Below are 19,465 nucleotides of genomic sequence, written 5' to 3'. Positions count from 1 at the left end.
AATACCGTTATAAAAACACTTCATATTATGAACATAACAGGATGACGTCATTATTGATGTACATCCCCTACATGATTTATTGTCAAATTGTGTTAACTTTTATGAATGTAAAACCTAAAACGTCTGTGTTGCTGCTGATAAGTGTAGAAATGAACCAAGTAGCCAAAAAGTAAGAACTAAATAAAGGAGCTACGAATATTACTACTGTTTAATATATCAGCTTTAGCTAAATCTGTGTCGGATAACGTCTCCTAACTAATAACTTTGTTATTTTGCTGTAACGATTGAAGGCAGAGGACGGCAGGGTAAGCCTGAGACCACGTGACCCAACCAGGAAGTGTCAGGAAGGCGAGACCGGCTGGAGGAGGGGCCTCCTAAAGTCCGGCCTTGGTAGACTGGGTAGGCTACCGGCCTGGTGGGGTGCAGACCCCGAATCACACACGGCTTGTGTGTGCCCTGCGGGGGTCTGTACCGGAAGTTGCCACCGCAGTCACAGGCACTTGGTAGCCCAAATCACGTGATCTTGTTCTTGTTGTTCTTGTCACCACGCAAAATACACATTTTTGACCGGAAATAGTTGTACAATGACTGAACCAATAATTTATGTTGTTGTATTATTGTGTTTTGTAGGGTTCCATTGTTCCAGGTCCAATATCTGAAGGGGTACGTGACAGTAAAAGGTTGGGGTACCACCGCTCTCTGGAAACCCTTTGTGGAATGTCTCCCTCTAGCGGTTATTTGATGAACACTCTACTCAGAATACAGTAGTGAATTTGGAATTTGAATCCCGCGTAAAGTGAGCCTATAATAAGCACGTTGTTTAGCGTTTTTACTTTTAATGATCATTTTAATGTCTTGAAAGGGCTTTTTCTTACACGGACACAAACAAAACATTTTTATGTGGTGTTATTTCATCCCAGAAAAAAATATCCTCGTCTCAGTCGCTCCCTGTGGGTCACAGGTGTTGCATTTATGAAAACAAGGCACTCGATTATTGTCACCTCGCTGTCGGGGGACAAACTCATCCATCCAGCACGGATTACTCTGACCAATGATTTCTGATATGAGGCTGGAGTCCTGATGGATGATTCCATTTTACGGCGCTTTGGTGGCCATTTAGGAGCTGATTGATCATTACGATCGGCCTGCAAACAGCCTGAACATGAAAATCATAAATCATAAACGTACGTGGGGAGCTGGCTGATTGTGTTATTTGCTCCCATGGCTCGTTATGGTTTAACCCCAAATGGGTGACAATGAGGTGGCACAACTTGGAATCTGAAGCGGCGCTTCTACGTTGGATATGTTGATGGCTTATTAGCCGCCGTAGTTGTTGGTGCTGACATTCATTCGTTCATTCATTCATTCATTCATTCGTTCGTTCGTTCATTCATTCATTCATTCATTCATTCATTCATTCCTTTTCTACCGCTTATCCTCACGACGGTCGCAGGGGTGCTGGAGCCTATCCCAGCTGTCCAAAAACATGTTAGCTTGATTGGCCACTCCAAATTGTCCATAGGTATGAATGTGAGTGTGAATGGTTGTTTGTCTATATGTGCCCTGGGATTGGCTGGCCACCAGTCCAGGGTGGACCCCGCCTCTCCCCAAGACAGCTGGGATAAGCTCCAGCACCCCCGTGACCCTCGTGAGGATAAACATCCATGTCCCTGTGTGAAAAAGTGATCGCCCCTGAAGCTAAGTGGTTGGCCACGCTTAGCAGCAACAACTGCAATCAAGTGAACACATTAAATACAGTAAACACATTGTATATATATAGATTTTTATTTTTATTTTTTTTTTGGGGGGGGGTAGTGTGGCATGAAATGATCATCTTCCCATCTCCATTTTCTTTTAAAGAGCAATTCTTGGACTTTGTTGCTGGATATATTCATTCAGGTCACAATAATGAAAATTACAAAAAACTGCTTTAATTTTGATGAAATATGATATTTTCCCAAATAAGTTGACACTCCCAAAGAGATGCTGTCCGTCATCCCTGAGGGAAGCCACACTGACTTGGCTGGGAAGGAGGGGGAACAGACGGGAGGGGTCTGGGAGGGGGGGAGTGACAGTGTCGGGGGTGTTGGTGATTGTTTCTCATATTTCAAGAGTGGTCCTGCAGACAAGACCACCACAGCAGCAGCAGACCACATGGTGCTCCGGCGTCTGGGGATCTGAGGTGTCCAAGGAGGCTGGCACTTCTCCAGACTGGCATCTTCATCCTTGCCCTCCATCTTCCCTGCCGTTTCTCCTCCATTTTTCTTTCCTTCGCTTTCCAACTCGGACGTTTTCAGTAAATAATATGCTAACTAGTTTGCAGTAAACAGAGGAACCGAAAAACCACTGGAAGTAGACTGACCACACTGTCTGGAGTTTTCACCTGGTCCTTGGCTAAGGTGAGTTCCCAAATGAAAACAACGTAATATGATGTAAAAACTCTTTTTTTTTTCATTTGCAACATGAAAAAAACCTGAACTGAAGATGTGCCATCCATGTTGTTTGTTATGACATAAAATACATCCAATAATCACTATTGCTATTATTTGCTATTTGTTGAACAGTGAAGTGGAAATGTAGATGGATGCTAAATTCAAAATATTTGCTACAAATTAGAACTGCTGCTAATTGTACACACAGCATGTTCATGTGCTGACATAAAAATGATATTTCAATAAGATCGATCATGTATGGCACGTACCAAGGTGAGCAAAGTGTCCATCAACTGGTGTGAAGTGTAATGAGCGTGCAGTGAGACGCCCCCCCCCCCCCCCATGCATGTCCTTGGCCATTACCTCCTGTTGCTGGTTGCCACCCCCCCTTTTGCCTTTGCACGCCACGCAGGCAACAAAGTATGCTAATATGTTTTTAAAACCACGTCAGGTCCCAACAATAAGCAGCTCAAGACGTGGGCGTGTCCATCAGTGATACTTTTCGTTAACTTTCTCCCACTTCCACAACCAGTGTCATTCACCTTCTGAGAGCTGTGCCCCCCCTCCCATGCTGAAGGAGAGAGTCCCTATCAGCCTGATGTCATCAGTCGTAGCCCCAGAAAAAAACCTGTCCAATGCCATGGGCCCCCAAGAGGTCAGTACGCATGTATGTAGTACTTGTACATGAACTGCATTGGCTTGAGAGGATCATGAATAAAAGTCCTGAATTTGAATCATTTGACAGCCGTAGTTTTAATATTTACTTATTTCATGAAGTCCTTATCGTGTCTAATTGGAACAAATATACATGTACAGTATATCCAATGTCTTTGTCAAGGACTCATGTGAGTGGATGTCATTGGCTTATATAACACATAAGCAGTATCATCCATGATCATATATGATAATACATAATACAGTACATGTAATATCATATGAGAGGGGATAACCGTAGAAAGGCTTCCTCTAAAGATCTAAAGATAACGAGTTTGATCAAACTTGCGACCCCCCTAGGTGGAGCTGGTCCTCGTGAAGGAGCAGAATGGGGTCCAGTTCACCTCCACCACCCTTGTGGCCCCACCCGCCACCCAGACCAACCCCAGCGGCGAGGAGGAACGGGAGACCTGGGGCAAGAAAATTGACTTCCTGCTGTCCGTGATCGGATTTGCCGTGGACCTCGCCAACGTCTGGCGGTTCCCTTACCTGTGCTACAAAAATGGCGGAGGTGAGGTTGAGGGGGGGGGGGGGGGGGGGGGTCAGTCCTTTCAGAACAGCTCGGGTGGAACCGAAGTGGTGGTGACACGTCTGTGTTTATGTTTTTATTGAAAAGGGGAACATGAAGGTTAACGTTTGAGGTGCTCCAAGCGTCTTCTCGTGGTGTTCGATCATACGTGTAACTGAGGTGTGTCATGTGTGCGTGCCGTTGTCAGCTTCTGGCGCACACTGGTTGCCGTTGCAAATCTTTTAACCCTTCACAGAGATGAAAATAAGGATAAAAAAGCAACCCCAGCTGTTGTGAATAGATTATCCCCAACAATCACGGCCACTAATTATGGCTGTTTAACATAGAGCTCTCATTAGGTCTACACCCTGTTCTGAGGGACGCTGCATGTTGCTAAGTGGAATATCGCCGTACATGTCAGGACGTCTTTGGGTTGCGTTTGTGTTTCAACGGGGACCGCCACTCGATGTTGCATTTTTAGGCCCGACAGAAGCGTGGCCCAGCATGTTGCATCATGGGATTGACAAGGAACTTCTTTCATGTGCGTGTTTGCTGCAGGAGCATTCTTGGTGCCGTACCTGTTCTTCATGGTGATAGCGGGCATGCCCCTCTTCTATATGGAGCTGGCTTTGGGACAGTACAACAGAGAGGGGGCAGCGGGGGTCTGGAAAATATGTCCCATATTCAAAGGTATGACTACACACACAGATACACCTAGTGGGGGGGGGGGGGGGTATCGGGGGGGCAACATATACAAATTTATAGTACTCAACATGCACTTTGACTCTTGAATACGCTTGGATGCGCTTCATAATTGTGCTGTTTTGTGGTTGCATATGGCCTAGAAGTTGAAAAATATGCATATTTACATTTCTTTTGCATTAATTGAGCATTTTCTGAAGTGCACTATAAATAAGAAAAATACCAATATAAGGCATTCAGAAGATGCATTCAAAGACGCTGTGAATGCCATGTAGTACTCAACACTGATCACTAGGTGTCAGTAATGTTACCGACTTGATCCCCGGACCAACGGGCTTTTATTATCCAACGGCAGGCACAATAATCCCCAGTTAATGTCGCGGCGCATATCACGCCAAAACTCCACTCTGAACGCCTGACGTCACTTCCTGTCTGCCCTCCACTCTGCTCCCAGAGGGAATGCAGTTATAAAAACACAAGTCTTACTTTATTCTTATATATGTACTTATTTCCCTTGAATGTCTCTTTATGATGTCTACGATATTGTAAAGATGCTTGTAGGGCCGTTATGTGGAGATGGCTCCCATCATGTTATAAACGCTATTTGGAAGGTCGTAAGCAGGTTTTCTACGCTCCAACTGCTATGAAAATGTTCCATTCATCAATAAGGAATCCTACTTCATGGAAATAAACCTACCACGGCTGGGTCCGCAACCAATGGAGCGCAATAAAGCGAGGATTGGCGTATACTGTGTAGGTTTACGTGCCATGGGGTGTCAGTGCATGTGTGGGTTCTGCATCCATTGTCCGCTTAATCAATCAATGTCACCCACCTGCCCATCAGGCCATCTGCCTGCCCACTACACTGTCAGCGACTTGACTTCCCTCGGATATCGACATGTCCGTGCGGCTGCCAGCATGCCCACTTGCTTGCCCGTCCACGTCAGTCCGCCTTTTGTTCGCTCATCTGTGTCGAGCCGCGACAGGCATTGTTTATCCTCCCAGAACATCAGGTTCCGCTGGCACTCAGATGGAAGGCGAATGAAAATTAGGCTTTTAGACGCTTGTCGGAACGTCGTTTCCCGACATCGGCTGACAATTCCTACAGGTACTTTTTAAAAGGAGGCAAAGAATAGTTCCCAAGGATGTCGTTTCTTTGTGTTAAGTTGGTATTTTCTACTAAGCCTGTCATGTGACATCAACACGCATCCTTCTGAGATGTTGTGAAAAGACCATCTGCTGCATCTCAGCACGCCACCGTCCCCCTACCTGGTGTCCAATAACCGATGTCCTTGTGCGGCTGAAGGTGTCTCGGGTTCGTGTGGCTCTTCTGTGTGTGTGAACATGTGCGGTCTGTCAGGGTCCCACAGAAGACATTGACGTTCTAATCACACGCTTCACACACTGTCATTCTCTGCCTCTCGGGGGAGGGGGGGGGGATAACAGTAATTATTCCAACACGCACATACACATGCCAATATTGACATAATTGTTCTGATCAACAAGCTGGTTTCCTCCTGGGACCGACGCATCTGAAGGGGGGGTGGAGGCACCCCATGACGGAATGTGGAGCTCTAGCATGAATATCACATCCACACCAGAAAGTCATCAGTGAGCCACGGCAAAGGTTAACAATTGTGTGTAGTTGTAGACTGTGCTAGAAAGCCCTAGAAAGCCCAAAAAGCCTTAGAAGCCCTAGAAGCCCCAGAAAGTCCTAGAAGCCCTAGAAGCCCCAGAAAGACCTAGAAGCCCTAGAAAGTGTAGGAGTGTTGATAAGTCCAAGGTCTTCAGATTTGGGCGTGCCGTTTGAATGTGATGATAATCCCATTTAGATGGTTGACTTCACATTGCAAACAAGACTCCATCGTGTAAAACCTAAAACCACCTTAAACCCCCCCCAACATTTGATGTGATGATACAAGCGGGGGCACCAAAGTCTTCCTGCTTGGTTTGCGTCCCGCCTGGTGGTCACTGCTCTAATGTGACCCGTCCCTTCAACAGGTGTAGGATTCACTGTGATCCTCATTTCACTCTATGTTGGCTTCTACTACAACGTCATCATCTCCTGGGCGCTCTTCTACCTCTTCTCCTCCTTCACTGGCGAGCTCCCGTGGGTGCATTGCAACAACACATGGAACAGCCAGAACTGCTCCAACTGGGCCGACAACAGCAGTGACATTTACAAGACCACCCCGGCTCAAGAGTACTTTGAGTAAGTCATTGTATATATTGTATATTTATACACGTAATACTGCATGTACCAATATTTGCTGGGTGTTACTGTACAAATTAATGGAGTACCAGGAGAAAAGCCACGCATGCAAACTCCACACAGATATGCCCAAGGGTGGACTTGAACTCCGGGCTCCTAGCTGTGGGGCCTGTGCGCTAACCACTCAACCACCGTGCAGCCTTAATGCAATAGTTAATGTATATATTTTTCCCAATGTGATGACTTGCCTGCTGACATTGGACAGAGGATGAGACGCTGTGTTGTGGATGCGTTCCCACGTGTTGCCTAAATGTAAAATATATGAAATATTCCAATCATAGCCATCAAGTAAGAGACGTTGTACTTGGTGACCAGGTGCTGGCCAGGTGTCTTCTATTCCTGTTTTGTTGTGATAGGTGAAGCTTCCCATCCATCCCAGTCGGAATGGCGGTGTGCTATTTCCATGGAAGCACCTGCAGATAATTTGACTGCATGTGAAAGTCGTTATTTAGTCTCATCTGTCGGCCTTGACTGATTGCACTCACGGCATCAGTCATTTGGCATCAGTCATCTTTCTTTTGAAATCACGCATTGTAATTCCATACTGGTTTAAATATGTTAGCGTTGCCTCGCTACATCGTGTCGTGCGTCCCTTGGAGCGATCTCATTGGTGCTCTGCTGTATTTACTACTGCTACTAGTAGAAGACGTTGTATACTCATGAGTTGACGTGTCCAGTTGGTCTCAGTAAGTGTAGCAGGCCACAACAGCGGCTAAGGGAGAACCCGCCCAATGTGTTCTGTGTTCTGATTGGCTGTAGACCATTGTCATCAATCTCCTTGATGGTTGGAAGTTTGCTAGGGCGCCATTCTGGAATACTGTAAATCAGTCTCCGGGTCATGCTATGAGAAGGATTAAAATACCACAAGAGGAGCAATATGGTTTAACAAGGATACAGAAACGCAACAGCTGAGCATCGCTGGGAAAAGGCTTGTCAGGGGACTGAATAAAGTGAGTCAATAAAGAGATTGATCATTAAAATTCAACAACTAAGATTGTATAAAGTGTATTTTGAGGAGCTTTTACAGCCTTTAAACGCGTATAATAATTGCAAACAAATAATATTGGCCACTTTGTGGATTTCTACAAAATTGCGGGCTATTTTGGAAGCTATCCACCGCAATAAACGAGGGAACACTGGACTGCGTTATCACCTCTGCTCTTCTAAGGTTAGGACATAGAGTGTGTGCCTTCTCATTCCCGTAGGCGAGGAGTCCTCCATATTCAAGACAGCAATGGCATCGACGATTTGGGTCGACCACGTTGGCAGCTGACGTCCTGTCTGGCTGTGGTCATCGTCCTGCTCTACTTCAGCCTATGGAAGGGAGTCAAGACCTCTGGCAAGGTAGACTTTACCTCCCATTTTCTTGACTTGTTATGTGTGGAACCGCTAAATCCTCAAAAACCTGGTACGTCCAGGTAGATGGGCGAGGTAAACACAAAGCATTCACAGACCACCACGAGGTAGTCACCCAAACTAGCTTGCATGCATGGGTGAATCTTTGTCATGCGGCCATCTGACATCCAGCCTGCACCCGTTCTAATTGTGGGTCCGTGCATGCGTGTGTGTTTGCACGCTGCCTTCGGTGACCCTCTCAGGTCGTGTGGATCACAGCCACCATGCCCTATCTGGTCCTGACCGTGCTGCTGATCCGAGGAGTCACCCTGCCCGGAGCCAAAGATGGCATTAAGGCCTACCTGTCCGTAGACTTGCTGAAGCTCTGTGATGCCAAGGTAAGGACCGAGTGGACCAGGGACGTGCAGGTCTACCAGGAGGTGGAGGTGCATAGAAAAGGATTACAAACATCAACATTTTTACCATACTTGATACCGTAACATATATTACAATACGATCAATCTATTGAATAAATATGAACATTGACACAATAACAACACGTGTTAGTTTTCATAAGAAAAGACACCAAAATGATGGATGAGTCCCATAAACGGAATGATGTGTGTTCTAGTTACAGTAAAGACCGCAACCTAAACAACCCGTTCTTCAATTGCTGTTCCCTTTAAAGGTCTCACATCTTATTTATCTTCTTTTGCAAAGGGGATCAAGTACCCACAACTAAACACTTAGTTATGTAGAAAAAAGAGAGTAAGAAAAAGAGATATGCATTGGAGAATTAGATTAGATGGATGCTTGTCGCAGTAATTTGCAAAATTACCCCCCCGTATTCACAAGCGTCTTTCATCTATTGCCGTTGAATGAGTTTCCTGCAATTATCCCTAATAATGGCTTTTTTCCTCTCCTGTGCCTTTTGTTTGCTGCTTCACACAAGTGCGTCTGTTCTGTCGCCCCCCAGGTTTGGATCGATGCCGCCACGCAGATCTGTTTCTCGCTGGGAGTCGGGTTTGGTGTGCTAATCGCCTTTTCCAGCTACAACAAATTCAGCAACAACTGTTACAGGTAGAGACCGGCAGATGGGAAGCTGCCCGAGCGCACGCAAATGCAGCAGGTGAAAACCCGCCGTGTCTTTGACCCCCCCGCTGTGCGATGGACAGCAGGGGCCAAAATGGTGGAAATGGTCGCATGCTTTAAAAAAGCATCAGCACCATTGAGCAGGCTTTTTTTGTGGTTTTGGCTCTTTTTGCTTGTCCCATAACCGACACGTTACCATGACGATTCTTCTGTTAGTACTTTGGGAGGTCCTGTGGCAATATGTTAGCATAGTGGAACGGGGTTAGCATAATGACTCCACCCCAGAAGGCAAGCATCATACTGCAAGAAACACGCATATTAGCACTAGCTAGGCTTTCTGTAAGCTAATTTCATCAAGTTTAGCTAGCAAAAGTAGCCATCATCCAATGTGTAACGACAACACCAATGCATAGTTTGTGTCACATGGTTCTGTCTGGTCACGGTCCCACACGAGGTGGGCTCGTATTGCAACCGTTTGACTCGGTGATCTGGCCTGAAGCCGTCCCTGTGTGGATGTGACTATTTACCCATCCCACTTTGTGGGGGTGCACTTGTTTCTCAAAGTGCCCAAAACGAGAACACCAGGAGCTCTGAGGACGGGGGCCCACGTTGTTGAGGGCCCCGCTGAAGCTGCTCTACATGAATACCAGACAGCAGTGACTCGTCCTATTGACCATTTTTATGAACTTGAATTATAAAACATATTTCTATGTCTGTGTCTGCTAGGTTGTGTTACTGTGGACTTTGTGAAACGATGGATTAATCTTACAATGTTTCTCTCTTACTCTTCCATTCATTTGATTTGTTATGACTGATGCAGGGATGCCATCATCACAACTTCTATCAACTCTTTAACCAGCTTCTTCTCTGGCTTTGTGGTCTTCTCCTTCCTGGGCTATATGTCCTACAAGCACAATGTCCCCCTGGATAAGGTTGCTAGAGATGGTATGTGGCTGTGTACATTCAACCGCCTTGATTTCCCTCCTGTCAATCAACTGCATTTGCCGTGTTTCCACCAGTGTGATGTAGAGATGGTTTGCAAAGCCAAGGAGGGTACAGAGGGCATGTTGGGCTGAATAGGGGAGTCTTGGGGGTGCCGTCCCCTCCAAAAGCCAATTCCGTTATTTTTACTGTAGACTGGAAAGCTTTGGGTTTGACGCCAAAAGATGGACATGAGAAAAGAGAGCAACAGTTCGGCTTTTAGAACATGCAAACTCCACACAGAGATGGCCGAGGGTGGACTCGAACTCAGGTCTCCTAGCTGTGAGGCCTGCGTGCTAACCACTTGGACGGCGTTTGACCTCACAAAATTGAAAAGTGAAGCCATCCCAGCTGGTGTATTTTACCAGGATGAGTAAGTCGTTCTTATGGATTGTGATGAGGAGATCAGAATGATTGTCTTTGCCAAAAGTAACTCTGTTACCACCAGTAGCAGCGGGGACGACGGCTGTCTCTTCATTTCAATGATGTACATATTGTTTTCATATTTTACTGATCCCAATAATACAATTTGTGTGTGTGTTTTATTGAAAGGGGGGGCTGACTCTGCCAGGCTATACATTTTCTGGGGGGTTTTCTTCTGGGGGGTCTCTGTACAAAGTCTTATTTGACTGCTAGTCACTCACATTGCCCGATAAGTAAAAAACAGACCCGTTTATACATGGTCATATCATTACTCAGTATTGCTGACATATAATACTAGGTGGACCGATGACATCCTGATCATGGCCACTAGGGGGCGGTGATCTTGAGGTTGTCTGACCTACAAACGTAGTTAGAATGTTGTACTCTGGTGTTAAAGCAGGCCAACGGTTGGAGCACCAGGTTTAGAGTTTAGTGTAGTTATGAGTTACCATGGTGACATGCCGGCTTTACACTCTACACACTTGGCTAACCCAGTAAACCCCCCCAGTCTAGTCTTGACTTATTGATCCAGTACTTGTCTGGGGTCCCTTAGCTCCTGTCTGCCTACTTGAGATACGCCCATTTCGCTGTTCATGGTGCTGAAATCAGGCAATGCACAATATTTATTCTACTATAATTTATTTATAATAATGTTATCCCTTTGAATGTTTTGCGGTACAATATTTAACATATGCGTATGGTAAACGCAGTACAGTAACATAATTGAATGTAAACTACTTCCACTGTCATTTGATCATGCTTCCATTTCTTGTCTTTAGGGGCTGGATTAGTGTTTGTTATTTACCCAGAAGCCATTGCAACATTGCCTGGGTCATCAGTGTGGGCAGTAATCTTCTTCATCATGCTGCTGACGCTGGGCATCGACAGTGCTGTGAGTACGCAGTTATACCATCTGTCAGTTGTACGACCTGTCAGTTATACGATCTATCAATTATACGATCTGTCAATTATACGATCTGTCAATTATACGATCTGTCATTTATACGATCTGTCAGTTATACGATCTGTCAGTTGTACGATCTGTCATTTATACGATCTGTCATTTATACGATCTGTCAATTATACGATCTGTCAATTATACGATCTGTCATTTATACGATCTGTCAGTTATACGATCTGTCAGTTATACGATCTGTCAGTTATACGATCTGTCAGTTGTACGATATATCAATTATACGATCTGTGAGTTGTACGATCTGTCAGTTGTACGACCTGTCAGTTATACGATCTGTCAGTTGTACGATCTGTCATTTATACGATCTGTCATTTATACGATCTGTCAGTTATACGATCTGTCAGTTGTATAATCTGTCAGTTGTACGATCTGTCAGTTGTACGATCTGTCAGTTGTACGATCTGTCAGTTATACGATCTGTCAGTTATACGATCTGTCAGTTATACGATCTGTCAGTTGTACGATCTGTCATTTATACGATCTGTCAGTTGTACGATCTGTCAGTTGTACGATCTGTCATTTATACGATCTGTCATTTATACGATCAGTCATTTATACAATCCGTCACATCAGACAGCATGGCATCATTTAGTTTCAGGTTTCTTAAAAAGTGTATTAGAAAGTGGGGTTTGTTTGTAGTTCGGAAGCACTGTGGGCATCTGACCAATCACAGCGGAGTGGGCGTGCCCAGAGGCGGGACATGGCTGGAAAAAATTTAAACAGACCATTTTGTCAGGAAGCACAAATCCAAGGAAACACAGCTGGAGTAGTGTCAGATTCTGGAAGATGTAGAAAGTTTTCTGTGCAGGTTATTGTGTGTAGCTGCTCTAAAGGAGTCCATATCTCAAAACATATATCCTTTATATCCTTTAAATTCTCATTCAAATTGATTTGGTCATCCGTTTCGGTCCTGGAACCAATGAATGTCGGCGAGTTCACGCCAACAACCAAGAGTCCACTGTGTCCCCGGGTGTAGTATACCATGAATAAGGGAATGCCTTGTGGCGTCGTAAGCATTGCCAGTTTAGTCGTGCCTTGAGCGCCAATAGTCCTCCTTTGTCTTGTAGATGGGTGGGATGGAGTCTGTCATCACGGGGCTGATTGATGAGTTCAAATTCCTCCACAAGCACCGAGAACTGTTTACCCTCTTCATCGTGGTCGCCACCTTCCTCATCTCACTCTTCTGTGTCACCAATGTAAGTTTTCACCACAAGTGAGAGGTAATGGTGTGACACGGCACGAGTAGACATATTTAAATGTGATGGATGATGCTCCTTCTCTCTGCCCCCCCAGGGTGGGATGTATGTGTTTACGCTGTTGGACCACTATGCGGCAGGGACATCCATTCTGTTTGGAGTGCTTATTGAAGCCATTGGGATTGCGTGGTTTTACGGTGAGAGAAATTGAGGGATGAAGGGGGGCGGGGGGGTGATTGATGTTGTCGTGGCCAGCAATGCTGATGTTGTATTAAGGTTCTGATGAGAAATATCTTTGTATGGCGGGCTGTGACTCTATGTGACCTAGTTCTATTAAGCCAAAGTGTAGGGCGACTAGAACATCAACAAACACTAATGGCCGCTGCCCCTTCAGTCCCTGGCGGGCTCAATGTGCCACCTGGTCTGAGCATCATTTGCCCATCAATGAAGATCAGCGTGTTTTCGTGTTCATGTTGACATCTTTCATTGAGGCTGTTGTGAAGGGCTACGGTTGATTGGCTCGTTTACCTTAAATATGTCTTTCTTTCTTCGTTTATTTCACACATGCATACAATGTTACATTAAAGTACATCACATATACACATATACAATATACACTTCATTGCTACACATGTTAAACTTCTACTAATATTATAACAACATAACCCAACAATATCAATGATAATTCAGTTATAATAATAATATTAAGGCATGCCGTACAGTCACATACCTGACAAGTAACATACATACAACATGCATGTATAATGTATGTTATACGGTATATAATCATAGACATTAAAAATACAAGCAAGAGTATGCAGCTCATTGTAGTACTATACTAATACTACTATGTTATAAAGTATTCAACTGCAACGCTGGCTCCAGAGCATCCGACGTGCACGGCGTTGTGCTTGTGACTCCGTGACTTCATCAGCTGGGTGTTTTGTTGTGGCGTTTGTGACGTTTGTGTTACTTAGCAGTTGCTGTCCAGCTCCCAGAGTTAAGGGCATGTGGGAAACAGGGAATTCCCATTTGTCATGAACTGCTCAGCTGGCTGTCAGCCACATTGTCAAGGCTGACAGCTGTGGTGCGTTCAAGTCATCTCCGACATCGTTATATGTCATTCACATCCGTATTGGCACACGACATACGAATACGAATGCATCACACTGGTTGGGAATGAGCTTCATATTCTATGTCAACATGCATTGTTTATTCATTTAGTGGAGGAGTTGACGTTAGATTTAAAGGCTTGCTAGTTTTTGTGCATTTTGCCAGAGTTGATGAATTTTAATGTCCATAGTATGTGTTGATGATGGGCTTCACCCACTTGGAAACATGAAAACAAACTGAAGGTCAAGAAACGGCAGACCTGAACTTCTATCTTGGGTTATTTTTCACATTCCCACTCGGCCTCAATATTCTACTCAATACTCATACTAACTCTCCCCCAGGCAGCCGGCTCCGTATTGCCCCACTTTGGTGGGTCTCGACCTTGGCAGGCCTGATAAATCAAGCTGGAGACCTCTGTGGGCCTTTTTTTTCTTATATGACAAGAACCTTTCCAAACCCTGCCCACTGTGGTCTTTCGTTCTGCTGTCCAGCCGAATAAAACCTTAGCAGGGAGACGTACCTTCTGGGAAGGAGGGCTCCTGAGATTCGGGATTATGTTCACTATATTCACTCATTATATTAACAACAACACGTTGGAATGATCTTTTGCAATGTGGTAGGCTTTCTCTCAAACCAGGTAATACTAGAACAACTACTGTCATGTTCTGAGATACATTTATTCCTGAAATAATACCCGACTGGAACAGCTTTGAAATTGTAGAATGTCTTCCCATGCAAGCTAAAAGAAAGGATTAGCTTTTAGCGAGTCGGTTTGACAGTGAAAAGTGTCTCTCTGGTCCTCATGTCACAATGCTTTGTGTGCCGTGGTCCCAGGAGTGGACCGTTTCAGTGACGACATCGAGGAGATGATTGGTCAGAGGCCTGGCAGATACTGGAGGCTTTGCTGGAAGTTTGTAAGCCCGTGCTTTCTCCTGGTGAGTAAATATCAAAGACTGGAAAAATTATACTGTCCTTGCAAGGGACTGGATGCAACCTGACCAAAAGCCAGAAGATGTAAGACGCTATCGTCATAAAACTGGCTTCTTGACTCCTGGACTGCCAGCCATGTTCAGAGGAGGGAGATCCACTTTTGGGGCATTTTGATGAATTTCAAGACAGAATATTTAACATTGGAATCACGTAAAGAAACTTTAGACTCTCTTTTTTCATCAGAAAAAAGTTTATTTTTAGCTTTTTGGCTCTTTATAAACTGGCAGTTTCAGCCAAAACACCTGATTTCCACCAAAAACCAGAGAGAACCAGCCTTTCCTGCAGAGAAGAAAATTCAATCAGAACGATGACTGGCGTCCATATTTGATGTTTTAGTGACACCTCAAACATCAAACAGTTCTTTACTTCTCTAAAACAACAAATACAACCGTACTGGAGACCAGTGACCTGATTGACCAGGGTTCCAGTCCTATGATGTGACTCAGCACCGTAGACCAGTGACCTGATTGACCAGGGTTCCAGTCCTATGGTGTGACTCAGTACTGGAGACCAGTGACCTGATTGACCAGGGTTCCAGTCCTATGGTGTGACTCAGCACCGTAGACCAGTGACCTGATTGACCAGGGTTCCAGTCCTATGGTGTGACTCAGCACCGTAGACCAGTGACCTGATTGACCAGGGTTCCAGTCCTATGGTGTGACTCAGCACCGTAGACCAGTGGCCTGATTGACCAGGGTTCCAGTCCTATGATGTGACTCAGCACCGTAGACCAGTGACCTGATTGACCAGGGTTCCAGTCCTATGGTGTGACTCAGTACTGGAGACCAGTGACCTGATTGACCAGGGTTCCAGTCCTATGATGTGACTCAGTACTGGAGACCAGTGACCTGATTGACCAGGGTTCCAGTCCTATGGTGTGACTCAGCACCGTAGACCAGTGACCTGATTGACCAGGGTTCCAGTCCTATGGTGTGACTCAGCACCATAGACCAGTGACCTGATTGACCAGGGTTCCAGTCCTACGGTGTGACTCAGCACCGTAGACCAGTGACCTGATTGACCAGTGATAGCAGTCATGTATAAATCTGTACTAAATCTGAACGAATGCTTTCTCTCTTAGTTCATGGTGGTAGTGAGCTTTGCGACGTTCAACCCCCCCAACTACGGCTTCTACATTTTCCCCCCCTGGGCGAACGCGCTGGGATGGTGTCTGGCCATCTCCTCCATGACCATGGTGCCACTTTACGCCTTCTATAAACTTTGTACCCTGCCTGGAAAGTTTTGTGATGTAAGTCGGAGCGACCACGTGGCTCTACCACATGGCTCTACCACGTGAAGTCATCACATGGTCAAATGTATTTCGTCTTTTATTGACATAATTGTGACCCTTTGCTACAGAGACTGGCTTATGCCATCACCCCAGAGACAGAGCACCATTTGGTCGACAACGGGGAAGTTCGTCAGTTCAGTGTAAGTGTTTACTTCCTGTTATGGTCCTCACAGATTTGCGTGTTTACGTTTATTTAATGGCCTCGTTGTGTCTCACTCCACAGCTTCACCACTGGCTGGTTGTCTGAGCGCCAAGATAGCTTTAAAGTCAGGATGAGGAGAGGAGCGTTGGATGCTTGCACAGCAAAGGTCTGAAGAGCAAGAAGCTGCGGAGTTTAGAAGTGCCAGAAAAAAAGTTGTAAGAAATTGTAGTGTGATTTCATTTCAACTGTGCACGTGTGAAGCTGTGTAAACCCGTTCTGGTTTGACATTGCACTTGTAATCGTGAACTTATATCATCAGTAGAGCCAGTCAAGTGAGGGGGTGTCCAAAATGTGGTCGGGAGGCCGTTGGCAGTTTTGGGTTTGTATTTCAGTCACCCATTCAAAAAGCTTCATTTCATAATAAAAAGGCGTTATGACCTTTTGGGGATCAAGTCCTAATAGAAGAGAAAATTATGCCTGTATCGAATTTATTCCATCCATCCGTGTCTTCTTTTAACGACTGTTAACGACTGCGGTCATCTTTGTTTACATGTCAAGTATTAACAGGAGCGCAAGTCTATAAACGATATAGGCCGGCTTTAGTAACGATCCAAAAGAGCTGGTTGAAATAATCATAAAAATAATTAACATGAGTCATCAATATGAAGGAGGCCAACACTAATCCCGTAATCCCGTTGGATTTGAGAATAAAGCTTTGAAAGCTTCTATAGAAATATGATCATATGATCGGAATATCATTGTGATACGAGAATGTGCTTACTTCAAATAACGACGTTGAGGATCTTGTCAAGTCGCACATCGTTGTCGTCATCCACACGAGTCGATGTTCCGTACGAGCAGTTCAAGGTACTTTGGCAAAGTGCCGTGTACAGTAGTTGATCTGCACTGATGAATAACTAATTAATAACTAATTAGCCCAACTGCTGCTGTACACCAGCAAAGATTTGCCGATTGATACATTTTCCTTGGAAGCGATGAAGCTAAATGTCATTCCGGTGTAACCTTGACTGGACCACAATATCTTCCTTTTTATTCTTAGTGTTTACATCTTCTGTCGCTGACTTGACAGATGTCACATTTCAATCAATAAAGGCAATATTCTTTCATTTGACTTCATTCAAGACTGTTTCCAAGCTGCTGTTTGACCTGCATATGGTGTGTAATGTCCGTTCCAAGATGTAAATATACTACACATACGCTAGTATATTGTGTGTGTGAGGTTGTGTATTGTAGAGCCATTCTTTGTATTCTATGATCGTGCCAAGATGGACCAACCATCCATGACATTCACAGTCCAGTAAAAGTGGTTGTTGCTGTGGAGTTGATGCATAGTGGGGATGTTCACACGTGACGTTCCACACAAACGTTTGTGTGAGCAAACATAACCAAGCCCTTTGCAGATGAGTCGCCATTGTGGTGCAGTCAACGTATGGCAGGCTAGCTAGCCCTGCTATAGCCCCGCTATAGCCCCGCCCCCAACTGTATGCCTGTGCTGCTGTATTGTGCCTTGTGCTCTTTCACGTGTCATATAAAGTACAATTACTACAATCAGTACTTTGCCATTGCTCCTCGTTATTTCTACTTCGCTCTCCTGACTTTTCTACACAACACAGGAAGTCAGGTGACAGGGGGTGTTCCCCTTCCTGCTTCCTTATTCTGCCTTCATGTTCCAATGCTCGCTCTGTACTGTTTCACAGCCTGATTGACAGCACGGTGCCCCCCCCACCCCCCCCACCCCCCACCCGCTGACCCAGGCGCTGTACGTCTAGCAACTTGGTTGGTCATCCCCTGCTGGTGGCGTTGGCAGAAGCTGCTGAGGCAGCGTGATTATTGCTCAATGCTCCTTAGGTTGGCTCCAATAAAAGGCAACTCCAAAATGTCTTGGGGGGGGACTCAGCATCACGCTATCCGTGCATTCCTAATCAATATAATGCACCAGTGTGGCGGGTGGAGTGGTTATGATGGTTACGGTGGTTATGGTGCTTATGATGGTTATGGTGGTTATGATGGTTATGGTGGTTACGATGGTTATGGTGGTTATGGTGGTTATGGTGGTTATGGTGCTTATGATGGTTACGGTGGTTATGGTGGTTACGATGGTTATGGTGGTCACGATGGTTATGGTGCTTATGGTGCTCATGTTATGGGCAGGCACATGTTCTAATGTTGGCCTGACAATCAGTGGATTTGGATCACGGCTGGAACATCTCTCTGTAGATTCATAAATGTTCACACTTGGGATATAAAACAATAGTTGTTGACGTGTAAACAACTATTCCTGCATGATGACATAATATTAGTGAGTTTCCTGTATATCCTAAAAGTTTTTAATAAAATGAACCTCGACCTTATTGCATAATAAGTTTCATATTATGATATCTGTTCGCCAGGCCTGTGACTTGAACACAACTCTGGCACCATCTAGTGGCTTCAACCTGTAACTGCATGTGGTTTGAGCCATAGTCCAGTTATGGTGGACTGATCGTTCATCTGAGTTCATTTATGGCATCGAAGTGGTTTAATTAGTTTAATTAGCGTCACATGCTGCCATGTGACTGCGTGTCACTGTGGAATGAAGTCTTCTATAAAGGGATTGTCTTTGGGGATGAATGCAGCATGAAATGTTGGCTTTCCTGCACAATAGTACACACAACAAACATGTTTTTCTTTCGGGGTGTGTCTGGCAACCCGTGGTTTCCGTCGGGTCTCTCGGTGCCAATTAAAGCATCCTGCGTCCTGCGCTGCACACTTGGAAGCAACGTAAAGTCATACGTGGTTGGCTTTTGCTTCCGCAGTTTGCGCTGTTCTTCGCTGCCGTTTGCCGCACATCTACAGCATGTGCTAATTGCCCCCCCCCCCCCCCCCCCCAGCTCTACCTGTTGATTGAGGGTGGGAAATACTGCGTGTTGCCACAGACACATCCCGATAGGTGAGCTCTCCTGAGAGGGAGCGCCTTGGAAGAGGTCCTCCTTGGCGCAGCAGTGCGCACGACGAGAGACCAAGAGTCTTGGTGGAGGGACGCCGGTCGGTCACATGGACTTCCTTTAGTGCCCTTTGATGGCTTGCAGTTTCCTGGCCCGCAGTCTGGATCACACTTGACCATAAAAGCCGCTTTAAGTCGTTTGCGGAGCCACTTTGAGGCGCCCAGATGGGTTCGGAGAAGCCCAACTTCCTGTCCCAACCTGTGGTGAAGAACGTCTTCATGTACCGCAACGGGGACCCGTACTACGAGGCTCGGAGGATCGTCATTAACCAGAAGAGAGTCTGCAATTTCGAG

The 19,465-nt window shown here is 45.4% G+C and overlaps 2 protein-coding genes across 3 annotated transcripts in view; both read left to right on the top strand.

The window, feature by feature from the left end:
- Nucleotides 1-2,097: 2,097 nt before the first annotated feature.
- On the top strand, nt 2,098-17,714 carry slc6a3 (solute carrier family 6 member 3). Of its 2 annotated transcripts, XM_058053286.1 has the most exons (16): nt 2,098-2,399; nt 2,965-3,087; nt 3,447-3,657; nt 4,213-4,344; nt 6,358-6,568; nt 7,834-7,972; nt 8,227-8,361; nt 8,940-9,043; nt 9,876-10,000; nt 11,239-11,351; nt 12,503-12,631; nt 12,729-12,828; nt 14,579-14,679; nt 15,816-15,983; nt 16,094-16,165; nt 16,249-17,714. In XM_058053286.1, the coding sequence occupies exons 2-16, from the start codon at nt 3,001-3,003 to the stop codon at nt 16,270-16,272; spliced, it is 1,851 nt and encodes a 616-aa protein (XP_057909269.1). In that variant the 5' UTR covers nt 2,098-2,399; nt 2,965-3,000; the 3' UTR covers nt 16,273-17,714. The 2 variants fall into 2 exon arrangements, with proteins under 2 accessions (XP_057909269.1, XP_057909271.1); XM_058053288.1 differs by lacking the exon at nt 8,227-8,361.
- Nucleotides 17,715-19,128: 1,414 nt separating this feature from the next.
- Nucleotides 19,129-19,465, top strand: part of LOC131105301 (doublecortin domain-containing protein 2-like) — a 15,658-nt gene continuing 15,321 nt past the window's right edge. Inside the window, exon 1 of the mRNA XM_058053285.1 lies at nt 19,129-19,465. This exon is cut by the window's right edge and continues 158 nt beyond it. Coding sequence (XP_057909268.1) covers nt 19,337-19,465 — 129 coding nt within the window. The 5' untranslated portion in view covers nt 19,129-19,336.

The sequence above is a fragment of the Doryrhamphus excisus genome, chromosome 17 (genome assembly GCF_030265055.1).
Source record: "Doryrhamphus excisus isolate RoL2022-K1 chromosome 17, RoL_Dexc_1.0, whole genome shotgun sequence".
Classification (NCBI taxonomy): Eukaryota; Metazoa; Chordata; class Actinopteri; order Syngnathiformes; family Syngnathidae; genus Doryrhamphus; species Doryrhamphus excisus.
Note: the sequence above shows the minus strand (reverse complement) of the source record. Positions and strands in the feature narration are given on the sequence as shown.

What these genes read in the sequence shown, in the direction of transcription:
- slc6a3 (XM_058053286.1), top strand. Translation starts at nt 3,001, where the DNA reads ATGCTGAAGGAGAGAGTCCCTATCAGCCTGATGTCATCAGTCGTAGCC. An exon ending in CACTCTTCTGTGTCACCAAT is followed by an intron (nt 12,632 to 12,728) that starts GTAAGTTTTCAC and finishes CTGCCCCCCCAG; the next exon opens with GGTGGGATGTATGTGTTTAC. An exon ending in GGGAAGTTCGTCAGTTCAGT is followed by an intron (nt 16,166 to 16,248) that starts GTAAGTGTTTAC and finishes CTCACTCCACAG; the next exon opens with CTTCACCACTGGCTGGTTGT.